The sequence below is a fragment of the Chiloscyllium plagiosum genome, unplaced genomic scaffold, assembly GCF_037043375.1.
Source record: "Chiloscyllium plagiosum isolate Xiang-an unplaced genomic scaffold, Cpla_swu_hap1 HiC_scaffold_19, whole genome shotgun sequence".
Taxonomy (NCBI): Eukaryota; Metazoa; Chordata; class Chondrichthyes; order Orectolobiformes; family Hemiscylliidae; genus Chiloscyllium; species Chiloscyllium plagiosum.
Window position 1 is genome coordinate 65,815,408 of NW_028270157.1, and position 13,462 is coordinate 65,828,869.

Sequence of the window (13,462 nt, forward strand, 5' to 3'; positions counted from 1 at the left end):
TTATATGGGACATGACATTTCAATACAATCTAATCAGTTTCAAATTGCTTATTTCATAGATTTGCTCTGAAGTGAAGTCCTGATTCGCAGTTTACGTTTGATAAGAGTTGGAGAGGACTAGATTTGGGCTTGGTGATTATGAGCAAATAATTAAACAAAACTCACCCATTTCATAGTAAATTTTGAAACTTGTGTTCGGCACGTTGGGGCCAGAATAGAAATGGACCCAGGAGTCTGTGCAATTGGAGAGGTGAAAGGTCGTGATGTTCAAGTTTTTCTGGGTCAGTGTGAACTGTTTCTGTCGATCGGGATCTGTTCCACATCCAAAGGAGATGTAATCCTCCTGGGACTCCACAGAGAGTGACTCCACCCGGAATCGGATTCCTATGTGGAACAACAATACAGGCATTAGTTAGTGGAAGTTACAGTTCTGTATCGTGTTCATGGTGTGCACTAATTACTTCAAACATAGATAAGGATAGTATGAATAATCCTGATGCCCTTATGCTGTTAGAGACATGTATGACTCAGTGGCATCTGTCCTACTTCTGAGTCATAACTGAGATGGATTCCAGCCCTATTTCAGATACAAGCACAGAATCTAGACTGCGATTCAATAACAACTTATGTCAACATAACCAATAAAAAACACAAGACACCAATCTCCATAAACGAGATAGAAAATCAGACTCTGTAAAATATCCTCAGGCACTACTTCAAAGAAATACAGGGTGATCTCCATGGTGTCCAAGCGAATACTTCTGCATTGTTAAAACTTGACTAGAAGTTGAACTTGTTTGTCTTGGACTAATCAGAACTGGCAGGCAAGGGGCAGACTTAAAATAATGACAGCATGTTATACAGCTTGAGATGAGGGTACTTCTCTGACCAATCACCTTCATCCCCACCCCCATTCACCCATTGTACTCTTTGCTACCTTCCTTCAGTCTCTATTCCTGATGAAGGGCTTTTGCCCGAAACGTGGATTTTCCTGCTCCTCGGATGCTGCCTGACCTGCTGTGCTTTTCCAGCACCACTCTAATCTAGACTCTACTGATTGGCTGGGCCATCATTGTCATGGAAATGCAGCAAGAACAGCTGACTGTCAATCTGAAATCCTGAGACAAAGTAGGCAGAGTCTGATTGGTCAAGGAATTTCCATGGGGATGCAGCAGAGTTGGCAGTCTCCAGGATGCCTTGGTTTGAAAAAAGGTGCAATGTTTGTATAAATTCAATTTGCCTTCATAAAACAGGGTCCTGTGTATTTACATATGCAACTTCTAGCATACAGAAATGCTTCATCAGGCCAGACTGATGATCCTAAACTCCAGTGTAACTCCTCACCCAGAGTGGATTAATTAATAAGTAATTTCCAACAACAAAATCACAGGTAAAGCAAAACTTCTTTTTAGCAATGGTTAAGTTGTGCGCTACCGAGCATCTAATATTAATGCCTCAATCAAGGTGAATAATGTACAGGCAATCTAATTATTATTCAATTGCTTTTGGAAAGCCTGTCTGTCACACCTCCAACATTTACAACGTTTGTTGATCACTTTCAGGGACTGGTGAGGAACTCCACAGAATTCCTTTCACTCCCAACCCGAGGGATTTACTTTAACCTGGTCTGGCCTTTTCTGGGTTGTGTTGTTTGGGATCTTGGTGAGTCATGGTTGCTGATTTGTAATGGGATTAACAAGCACAGTCCGGAAGAGGAAGAGACATACCAGACTTGAGATATTAACTTTGTTTTTCTTTCCAGACTTGCTGAGTTTCTCCAGCCTTGTTTGCATTTGGATAGCCTGGTTAGAATGGAATCCCCCTCTGCCTGTCTTTTCATTCATTCCTATGTAACTAACCACCTGTTATGTTCACAGGCTGTGCAAATACCTTCACCAAAGACAAACATTTAGAACTAATCTCTGTTGTGATACAGAGAAAGGTGGCAGCCAGTCTGCGCACAGAAGGTCCCACAACTATCAATGATGAAAATTGGCATATAATCAGGTTTTGGCAATGATATCCCTGGTCAGTGTTGATCGCTCATAGTGAGGACATTATGAAGGCAAATATTTGCTTTGGAAAAAAAAATAGAAATTGCTGGAAAAGCTCAGCAGGTCTGGCAGCACCTGTGGAGAGAAATCAGAGTTATTGTTTTGAGTCCAGTGACCATTTGTCAGAATCCACTTTGGAACTGAAGTCATGTGTGAAACAGGCATGTCCCAACGCTGAAGACTGTTACATCGGAGACCTGTCCACCTTGTGCACCATGGGAGCTTTTGTGTTCACCTCTGTCAAAGTAAAGCTGGTAGGTATCCCCTGGTATCCTGGGCTCAACACATATCACTCAAACAAATTATCAAGTAAATCACCTCACTGCTGATTATGGAGCTTGCTATGTTCCATTTCCTACTATGCGACAGTGTCTGCAGTATACCATCAGCTGTAAAGCACTTGGCATGTACTCAGATCATGACAGGTGCTATGCAAATGTACATTCCTGCCAGTCTCTCTTTCATGCCAGGTTGTTAAGGAGCTGTGCGGACAGTACTAAAACTTTGCAAAATCATTGCATCTCATGTGATCAGTTGCAGAGATTGAAACAATTTAAAAGTTCTTTTCTTTCTCTGCATGGGGTTCACTGGCCTACTGCACTGACAGGAACTGCAGCCATGCTTCCATCACATGGACAATCCTCATTGGCTGAAATACCCCCAGGAGACCAGCAACATTATGGTGATGATCCTAGCCATGGACAAATGGCTGGGTCAGATGAAGTTCCCATTCCTCGCCAATCCAACATCTCATTCTTATCGGGTTTACATTCTGGTGAGCAAACTGTCCCACGTTTAAAGATTTGCACCTTCAGCATTCCTGTGACCAAGACAGAAAGAATCATAGGGAAGTGGGGAGCTTTCTTCTCCCATATCCTTCAAGCTGGACTGAGAAAGGAGCAGTAGAGTACTATCAATGCCCAGGATGTAGTGTCGCCTGCATGCTCAAAATTGTGAACAACAGTTTGAGCTGATTCTGGAAAGCAGACAGGTCTGGGAGCCCCTGCGGCCACTGATCACTGACTCCCACAAAGGCTCATGTGATCAATAATAGGAGGAACTGCACAAGGCAAAAGGTCATGTGCTTAAACCTTCCAAAATGTGCTCCAGACTGAATGGCAAATCTGGCTACCAAAGAGTCTGCTTTCTGGACAGTGAATTGTGCAGCAGTTTAATTTCACCTTTAGGAATGGAGTTGCCATTTACCTGTGTACCGCTGAGTGGTGTTAGACAACTGGGCCATGTTGAAGAACCAGTACATGTCTGCGCCGTTCTGGTACAGACTCGGGAAGTTATTGGACGTGATAAAGCCTGATACACAGGGGCAGGGATGCCCTGATACAGCCGGCTGGTTCGCTGTTCCCGGGATAATTTCTGGTGGGCAAAAACAACCTAGAAACAGAGAAGGAAAACAAGAAATGGTTTATCACAAGTTTGTTCTAGTTGTTTGCTCCTATGTTCTACCATAATGTTTTACAATTCAGCAATTCAACAAGTCCCCACGTGCAGATGACAAACAGAGAAAAGAAACAGGAAATCAGGTTGTAGTTCATCTGGTTTAATGCACAAAACTAACATTCCTCACGACCCTCCAGCTCCTCAGATCTGTCGGGCTGAGTCTTATGGTAATTTGACAAGGCGTTATTTTGATCCCCCACTCACTTGTCTGTGACTCCCTTAATTATATCCCTCACTGTAGCAGGAAAACCATTCCTGCTGAAATATCCTGAAATGAACACAATATTTCCAAGGCCACTTCAGACCTGGCACTGCCCTGCACGGTGTGTGACATTTACCCCAGACGGGGTTGACATGGGGCAATTTATGTCCTGCTTTGCAGACAGGGAACTGGAGGTCCTAGTGGATGAGGTGGTACTGAGTGGAAGGGGTTTGCATCCACCTCCCTGCCCAACATCAACACAACACCAGACCCTGCCAGTCTGGTCTAAAGTTACCATCAAGTCAGTGCAGTCTCAGCTGCCCTAGGATGTAGGAAAGATGCCAATGACCCTTTTCTGTTCCGTCAGAGTATATATCACCATATCCTCTCTGCTAACTCAGACTCTGCTACTGAACCCTCCTCCCGCTAAGGTTCAGTCCCTACCATTCTCACAACTGCTCACACCCACTACAATGCCCCGCACTGTTAACGTTGCATGGCCTTGTACCCACACTCACAGGACACTTCAACATCTTTAGACCACCAGACCCCAGCACTGACAGCTGTGCCATTCGCTATCATCTCACTCAATCATAGGATCCCTACAGTGTGGAAAGAGGCCATTCAGCCCATTGAGTCTGCACCAACTCTCTGAAGATCATCCCATTCAGACCCTGTAACCCGCATTTCCCATGGCCAATCCACCTAACCTGCACATCAAAGATTACTATGGGCAATTTAGCATGACAAATCCATCAAACCTGCACACCTTTAGACTGTGGGAGGAAACCGGAGCACCCGGAGGAAACCCACACAGACACGGGGAAAATGTACAAGTTCCACACGGACAGTTGCCTGAGGGTGGCATCGAACCTGGGTCCCTGGCGCTGTGAGGTAGCAGTGCTAACCACTGAGCCATCTCATGCTTTTCCTTTTTTCTGAGCTCAGGAAGACAATAGCCCTTAATTGGACAGAACAGCCAAGTCGAGTTGCCCAAAATTTGGCTCCTCATCATCTCCGAGGAGACACCAATCCTGTACCTGGGGACCCCCTGATTGGAGGCCGTGTCACTCGAGACACTACTCCCCACTGACCTGAAGACATGGCTGTTTGGTTGAAACATGTGCAGTGTCTTTCCTGTGCCAGCTGATGACGCCCGATGCAGGTACAGCGCTGATCTGACATGGTCATGCAGCAATATTGCCAGCTGCGTGACTGGTAGATCCTGACAACCACGATGAGCTGCCCGGCTTCGCGTCCGTGTTAAGTGGCGAGGCAGGGCAGATTTGCTGTGTGCATCCGGGTCGGCACAAGGTGAGTGAGCACAAAAACAGTAGACAAAAAGCCCTGAGATTCAACCTAGTCCAACCAGTTATCCAAGTGCCTGCAAAGTGCACACATTATCCCTGCCACAGCTTTGCTATGAGAGGTGAGAGCGCGGCACTATAATAATGAAGTATACCTTGAATGGATTGGCAATGTGCCACCATGGAACAGAGAAGCTGGCACATGTCAGATGCCAAGGCCCATGGACGTGGGTGCCACCATGCCCATGGGCCACGTTTTGAGATATTGATGCCCATTATCCAAAATGGAAGCCCAGAGATACAGGCAATGAGCTGGAGTCACTGGGTTCTAACGTTACGTATCAACTGTGCTCCAAGGTTCTGCGCCAAGTCTTCAGAGGCCCAGGGGCTGCACAGAAAATCAGATAGAACGCAGCCTGCTCAGACTTTCATTCTAGTTTCTTTCTTGCTCATGGGAAAATCATAAAATGTGTACCACTAAGACAAGATCAGGTAATAAAGAAGGTGCTAATGAGTGATTATCCTTGTTTATACGCCTCTTGCTGCTCACTAACAAGAATCTGAACATGACATCCCAAACTCGGTTGGAAAGTGAGGCTTATTGCTCCTGATGTTGAAGAAAGGCTGTGCTGGATTCCTCTCATGATTTGTCCAGATTTCTCTGTGCAGCCAGTCATTCAGTACCTTGACGATTCCACACAACATGAGAATGTTACAGGAATCCCTTTCAGTGTTTTGAAAAGTAATTTTATGGGCCCTTCTTGGAACTTTCCCAATCTTTTCTTTTTGACAGTATGTTTGAAGTCAATTGTCGGGCCCCTTTTGGGGTTTTGCCCTGAAAGTTTGTTACGTTGCCTGTACTTATGGCAATGTTGAAATATTCCTCCGTTTGTAAGCTTGCTGTGTTTACACTTTCAGTCGAATGCTGAGCACTCTGCAGGATGGTGCTCAATGCTACAGTGGGATGGTACCAAGATATTCGACTCAGGAAATGGTTCCATCTGCTGGGCACATATGGAATGACTTGTACACAGGCTCATTTCATACAAGGGCCACTTCTGGAGGAAGAAGAGTCAGACGGGCTTGAGACTTTAACTGTTTTTCTCTCCCCACAGATGCTGTCAGACCTGCTGAGTTTCTACAGCACTTTTGGTGCTTGTCTCTGAAAGGAGAACTTGATGGAGTTCTGAATGTGCACAGTTTGCTGGGCATGCATTGAAACAAAATACTCATTAACTCAAAGAGAAAGAAGTGGAAATGACTGGGTTAGACTGGGGTGGACAAGGTCAGAAGTCGCATGACAGCAGATTATAGTCCAACAAGTTTATTTGAAATCACAAGCTTTTGGAGCGCTGCTCCTTCGCCAGGCGAAGTGTAGTGAAGTGCATAGACACAGAATTTATAGGCAGAGAGATCAATAGATTGCACAAATGGTATATAAGTAGAGTGTCAACCAGCTGAATAACAAGTTTCTGCAGGTGATCAGAAGTATAAGACGGTGTGAGTAATGTGTCAAAAGCTGAATAGCAAGAGAAGGGATGACCTATGATTGGATTAATTGAGACAAAGAGATAATTACAAAAAAAATAAGATGGTGATGGAGACAAACCAAATGGCTGGAATAACATTATAGGTGGGCGGCACGGTGGCACAGTGGTTAGCACTGCTGCCTCACAGCGCCAGGGACCCGGGTTCACTTCCCGCCTCAGGTGACTGTCCGTGGAGTTTGCACATTCTCCCCGTGTCTGCGTGGGTTTCCTCCGGGTGCTCCGGTTTCCTCCCACAGTCCAAAAATGTGCAGGTTAGATGAATGGGCCATAGTGTTAGGTGAAGGGGTAAATGTAGGGGAATGGGTCTGGGTGGGTTGCGCTTCAACGGGTCGGTGTGGACTTGTTGTAATCTAATTAAAAAAAAAGAGTTGCATGCCAAGGAAGACTGCCTCAATCATGATCTTGAGTTCATGTTGCGCTACTTGTCATACTGTTCTGTGTTTGTAAAATCTTTCTCACTGGCCTGTTTTAACACCATTACCTTGATAAACTATGATGATCTCTCTACCTTAATTAGTTTGTACAATTTTGGCTTACTTATTACTTTGTTTAGACCCTTGGCATGCAACTTTTTTACCTATCATGTTATTCCAGCCATTTTCTCCAGCACCATCTTATTTTTTATTTTTTGTAATTATCTCTCTGACTCAGTTAATTGGATCATAGGTCATCCCTTCACTTGCTATTCAGCTTCTGACACATTAGACCACCTGCAGAGACTTGTTATTCAACTGGGTGATATTCCACTTACACCATTTATACCATCCTTTGATCTCTCCGCCTATAAATTCTATGCCTGTGTGCTTCGCTTCACTTCACTCGATGAAGGAGCAGTGCTCCAAAAGTCTGTGATTTCAAATAAACCTATGGACTATAACCTGGTGTCATGTGACTTCTGAGAAAGAGGAAGAGAAGGAGAGAAAATATCTTCATTGCCAGTAACACAGACCAATCTGAATATGTTTGTGTTGCTTTCTGACTTGCTTCAAAATGGTAGCTGTAAATGAAATCTGACAGGCTTCCCCTTTTCTATTGAATGATGTGTTTGGATATGATGATGCCACTGACAGTTTTTAAAGAGGTTCGAAAATAAACCACAGCGAGGTCACAATCTTTCTTTCAATCTTGGAATATGGGCACTGTTTATTGCCCATCCTTAGTTGCCCTGAGAAGTGGTAGACCAGTTTCTTGCGGGGGCTGCTGCAGTCTCCTGAATGGGGAGCAGACTTTAAAAACTCCAGAGGGAAGGCATTTAATAAATTAACCAAATAATCGATTATCCTAATGAAATAGTGCTTGCCCACCTCGTTCGGATAATCGAGGTTCCCCTGTATATGGTAATGATTCTGAAAGAGTTAATATTGAAACTGCGTTAGGGCCATTCGAACCTGACCATGTCACAGTCCTTGGATAGAGAGAAAGCTGTCTAATCACGAGGTCCCGATGGATACAGAGGTGTCATCTGAGCTCCTTTGTAATTATTTATCACTTATCTGTGTATTTATGGCTAACTATTAATGTAATTTGTACCGAGTGCAATCATGCAATAAATTACATTTTATTGCATATGTCAAGTGCCCATTCTCATTAAGACTCAACAGTGTTCTATCTTCTCCCACTGGTAATTAGAGAGTCCTTACACTCAGTGCAGGAAGAAGGATTCAAGACGGTATTTTACACCAACCATTAACCACCAGTGGCTGATATCGCAATGCACAATAAAACACAAGTCAGGTAAGAACTTCAGATTCTCAATCTACACAACACGAACAAAGCAGTTGTGTTTATACAACAATTCAACAACTTCATCACAGCTTTAACTGATACTGTGTTTTTTCCTTCCCAGGTTTATTTTACATATGTTTATATGGAATTAAAGCCTTCAAGCTATTATTGTAGGGATAAACAGTCAATCTCAAATGTACTAATCCACTATCATAACCAAACGGTAACTATGAAGTAATGCATATGTTGCCTCAACCACTCCATCTGGAAATGAGTTTCCCATTCTTACATTCTTTGCACAGCATATGTCTAACATGATTGCTTTTGACAGCTTTGCACTCAGTGGGAGTAGATTTCGGTCATTACTGCTTTAAGGTTCACCTGAATGGAGATCAGAGAAGAAAGTCCAGCAGAGGAAGAATGATCACACAGAACATGGCAAGTTCCCAAGGTGGATCTCTACCCCAGTTTCTCATTTTCCAGTCAGTGACAATTGATCTTTATCTTTCCACCAGAGCCATCACATCACCTGACTGGACAGCAATAAAGGAGGAGAAAGTGAGGTCTGCAGATGCTGGAGATCAGAGCTGAAAATGTGTTGCTGGAAAAGCGCAGCAGGTCAGGCAGCATCCAGGGAACAGGAGAATCGACGTTTCGGGCATAAGCCCTTCTTCCTGAAGAAGGGCTTATGCCCGAAACATCGATTCTCCTGTTCCCTGGATGCTGCCTGACCTGCTGCGCTTTTCCAGCAACACATTTTCAGCAATAAAGGAGATCTAATGGAGTGAATGATCACACAGAATCTACTGGATTCCCTTTCCTGCCAGGCAGTAAAGGTGGATCTCTAGCCCAGTGAACCTTCATTTTGTGTGGTCAGTCCATCAGTGAGAGAGGAGGCTGGGACCTGTATCCTGCTGCTTACCTTCACAATGTGTCCCATTCCCTCTGTAATAGGGGTTGCACTCACAGCTGTAGGAGCCTTCCGAGTTCAGGCACTCTGCGTTTGGGTCACACCGATTCATTGCTGGATCCGCACACTCATTAACATCTGCAAGCAACATTAAAAAATAAACACCAGTGAATCGGAGAGAGAGTGAGTGAATGAGAACCAGGCTGTCACACAGTCCTATACTTGCAGCATGGCTTTTACCTGGGACTTCGATGTTGTGGCCATTTCGGAGACATGGATAGAGCAGGGACGGGAATAGTTGTTGCAGGTTCCAGGGTTTAGATGTTTCAGTAAGATCAGAGAAGGTGGTAAAAGAGGGGAAGGTGTGGCATTGTTAGTCAAGGACAGTATTATAGTGGTAGAAAGGACATTTGAGGAGGACTCGTCTACTGAGGTAGTATGGGCTGAGGTTAGAAACAAGAAATGATAGGTTAATCTGTTGGGAGTTTTCTATAGGCCTCCGAAAATTTCCAGAGATGTAGAGGAAAGGATTGCAAAGATGATTCTAGATGGGAGTGAAAGTAACAGGCTAGTTGTTTTGGAGGCCTTTAACTTTCCAAATATTGACTGGAAATGCTATAGTTCGAGTTTTTGTCAATGTGTGCAGGAGGGTTTCCTGACATAGTATGTACACAGGCCAACAGGAGGGGAAGCCACATTAGATTTGGTACTGGGTAATGAACCAGGCCAGGTGTTAGATTTGGAGGTAAGTGAGCACTTTGGTGATAGTAACCACAATTCGGTTACGTTTACTTTAGTGATGAAAATGGATAGGTATATACCAGAGCGGCAAGAATTATAGGTGGGGGAAAGGCAATTATGACACGATTGGGCAAGATTTAGGATGCATAGGATGAGGAAGGAAACTGCAGGAGATGGACACAACTGAAATGTGAAATTTGTTCAAAGAACAGTTACTGGCTGTCCTTGATAAATATGTACCAGTCAGGCAGGGAGGAAGTGGTCGAGCGAGGGAACCATGCTTTACTAAAGACATTGAATCTCTTGTCAAAAAGAAGAAGGAAGCTTATGTAAAGATGAGACATGAAGGTTCAGCTAGGGTGCTTGAGAGATATGTTAGCCAGGAAAGACCGAAAGAGAGAGCCAAGAAGAACCAGGCAGGGACATGAGACGTCTGTGGCAGGTAGGATCAAGGGAAAGCCTAAGTCTTTCAATAGGTATGTCAGGAATAAAAGAATAAAGAATGACCAGGGTAAGACTAGGACCAGTCAAGGACAGTAGTGGGAAGGTGTGCGCAGAATCCAAAGAGATAGGAGAGGTGCTAAGTGAATATTTTTAATCAATATTCACACAAGAAAAAGACAATGTTGTCGAGGAGAATACTGAGATACAGGCTCCTAGATTAGATGGGATTGAGGTTCACAAGGAGGAGGTGTTGGCAATTCGGGAAAGTGTGAAAATAGGTAAATCCCCTGGGCTGGATGGGATTTATCTGAGGATTCTGTGGAAAGCTCGGGAGGAGATTGCAGAGTGTTTGGTTTTGATCTATATGTTATCATTGTCTACAGGAATAGTGCCAGAAGACTGGAGGATAGCAAATGTTGTTCCCTTGTTCAATAGGGGAGTAGTGACAACCCTGGTAATTACAGACCTGTGAGCCTTACTTCGGTTGTGGATAAAGTGTTGGAAAGGATTATAAGAGATAGGATTTATAACCATCTCAATAGGAATAATTTGATTAGGGATAGTCAACACTGTTTTTGTGAAGGGTAGGTTGTGCCTCACAAACCTTACTGAGTTCTTTGAGAAGGTGACCAAACAGGTGGATGAGGGTAAAGCAGTTGATGTGGTGTATATGGATTTCAGTCAGGTGTTTGGTAAGGTTCCCCACGATAGGCTATTGCACAAAATACGGAGGCATGGGATTGAGGGTGATTTAGCTGTTTGGATCAAAAATTGGCTAGTTGAAAGAAAACAGAGGGTGGTGGTTAATAGGGAATATTCATCCTGGAGTTCAGTTACTAGCAGGGTATGGCAAGGATCTGTTTTAGGTCCACTGCTGTTTGTCATTTTTATAAATGACCTGGATGAGGGCGTAGAAGGATGGGTTAGTAAATTTATGGATGACACTAAAGTTGGTGGAGTTATAGATAGTGCAGATGGATGTTGTAAGTTACAGAGGGATAGAGATAAGCTACAGAATTGGGCTAAGAGGTGGCAAATGGAGTTCAATGCAAAAAAGTGTGAGGTGATTCACTTTGGAAGGAGTAACAGGAATAAAGAGTATTAGGCTAATGGTAAGATTCTTGGTAGTGTGGATGAGCAGAGAGATCTCGGTGTCCATGTGCATAGATCCCTGAAAGTTACCACCCAGGTTGATAGGATTATTAAGAAGGCACACGATGTGTTAGCTTTTATTAGTATTGGGATTGATGTTGCAGCTGTACAAAAACTCTGGTGCAGCTGCACTTGCAGTATCGCAAACAGTTCTGGTCACTGCATTATAGGAAGGATGTGGAAGCATTAGAAAGGGTGCAGAGGAGATTTACCAGGATGTTGCCTGGTGTGAAGGGAAGGTTCTTATGAAGAAAGGCTGAGGGACTTGAGGCTGTTTTCGTTTGAGAGAAGAAGGTAATGAGGTGACTTAACAGAGACAGACAAGATGATCAGAGGGTTAGATAGGGTAGACAGTGAGAGCCTTTTTCCTTGGATGGTGATGGCTAGCACGAGGGGACATAGCTTTAAATTGAGGGGTGATAGATATAGGACAGATATCAGAGATAGATTCTTTACTCGGAGAGTAGTAGGAGTGTGGAAGGTCCTGCCTGCAACTGTAGTAGACTTGCCAACTTGAGGGGCCTTTAAATGGTGACTAGATAGGCATATGGACGAGAATGGAATAGTGTACGTTAGATGGGCATAAGATTGGTTTCACAGGTTGGCACGACATTTAGGGTCGAAGGGTCTGTACTGTGCTGTAATGTTCTATGTTCTATACAGCCACCATGCTCTGTATGGAAAAATTACCCCCTCAGGTCCTTTTTAAACCTTTCCCCTATCTTAAACCTGTGGCCTCTAATTTTGGATGCCCCATCCTGAGGAAAAGACCTTGGCTATTCACCTTATCTATGCGCCTCATAAGTTTATAAACCTCTAAATGGTCGCCTCTCAGCCTCCAACACTCCAGTGAAAATAGACACAGCTTATTCAGCTTCTCCCGACAAGTCAAACCATTAAGACATGGTAACATCATTGTAAATTGTTTCTGCACCCACAGATCACACAACTCTGCCATGAACAGAACTGATTAAACTAGCTTTGCAACAAATAGACTCATCCTTACGACAATGCCAAGATTAGCATCAAAGAAACAGGCCAATTCACATTAAAACTATTTCAGTATTTTTTACTTCGATAATGTCTTCCCATTTTACTTACTTGATCGAACTCCGAACAACAGAATGTTCACGTTCCTCTCTCATTATCCAGCTTCCTCTATGTTATTTGCTTCAACTCCTCATTCTGGAAAACAGCTCTATATTCTGACCAGTCTCTTATTGGATATATCAGCAACCATGTCATAGTTACTGTTTGGACTCTCCGACGACAGAAACCTTCCTCTCTAATCTACCACACTAATCCCATTTATACCTTTAAACTGGTCTCTATTGTCACTTTTCAAGTGTAAAGAGACCCAACTATGTTCTCTTGATCCTGGTATTATAACTCTTCCTTCTTTTGGACTTTTCTCTGTGGTTTTTAATCCTTTCTCTATATGAAGACCAGATCTGTGCACAGTATGGCAAATGGTCCATATCAACATAATCATTGTATGTTTCCTATCTCTCTGAGCTTGCACAGATGACACTGATTCCTGTGCATGTAACAGGTATTTACAGTGCTTTGTAATGTCTACTCTATTCTCAAAATATGGTTTCCAGCCCTTTCTACAGCTTTGCTTTACTTTTATCCAGAGTCTGGATGTTAATTGATCAACCACAATGGGCATAAATAGTAAACAGACTCGCATAATCAAAGAGAGTACTAATTCATTGAACACTATAACAACTGCTCTGCTTTTGGATTGCATACCTATCAGAATCAACCTTAGTGTTTTGTTTATGCGGTTGTCTGGCTTTGGGTAACCTCAAGTTACTGGGGTGTGTCATTGAGTCTCTTCATATTTCTGAAGGCTTTATGTCTTAATTAATGTTTCCTCAGGGGAGGCAATGGGCTTTTAATCCAGAGACCTGGGT

At 43.6% G+C, this 13,462-nt stretch overlaps 1 protein-coding gene across 1 annotated transcript in view; it reads right to left on the bottom strand.

The window, feature by feature from the left end:
* Positions 1-13,462, bottom strand: part of LOC122559483 (uncharacterized) — a 183,730-nt gene that overhangs the window by 161,955 nt on the left and 8,313 nt on the right. The window contains exons 5-7 of the mRNA XM_087996932.1: positions 9,219-9,344; positions 3,261-3,446; positions 166-384 (exon numbers count right to left, since the gene is read on the bottom strand). Of these exons, the coding sequence (XP_087853058.1) occupies positions 166-384; positions 3,261-3,446; positions 9,219-9,344 (531 nt within the window). The remainder of the gene's footprint in view (positions 1-165; positions 385-3,260; positions 3,447-9,218; positions 9,345-13,462) is intronic.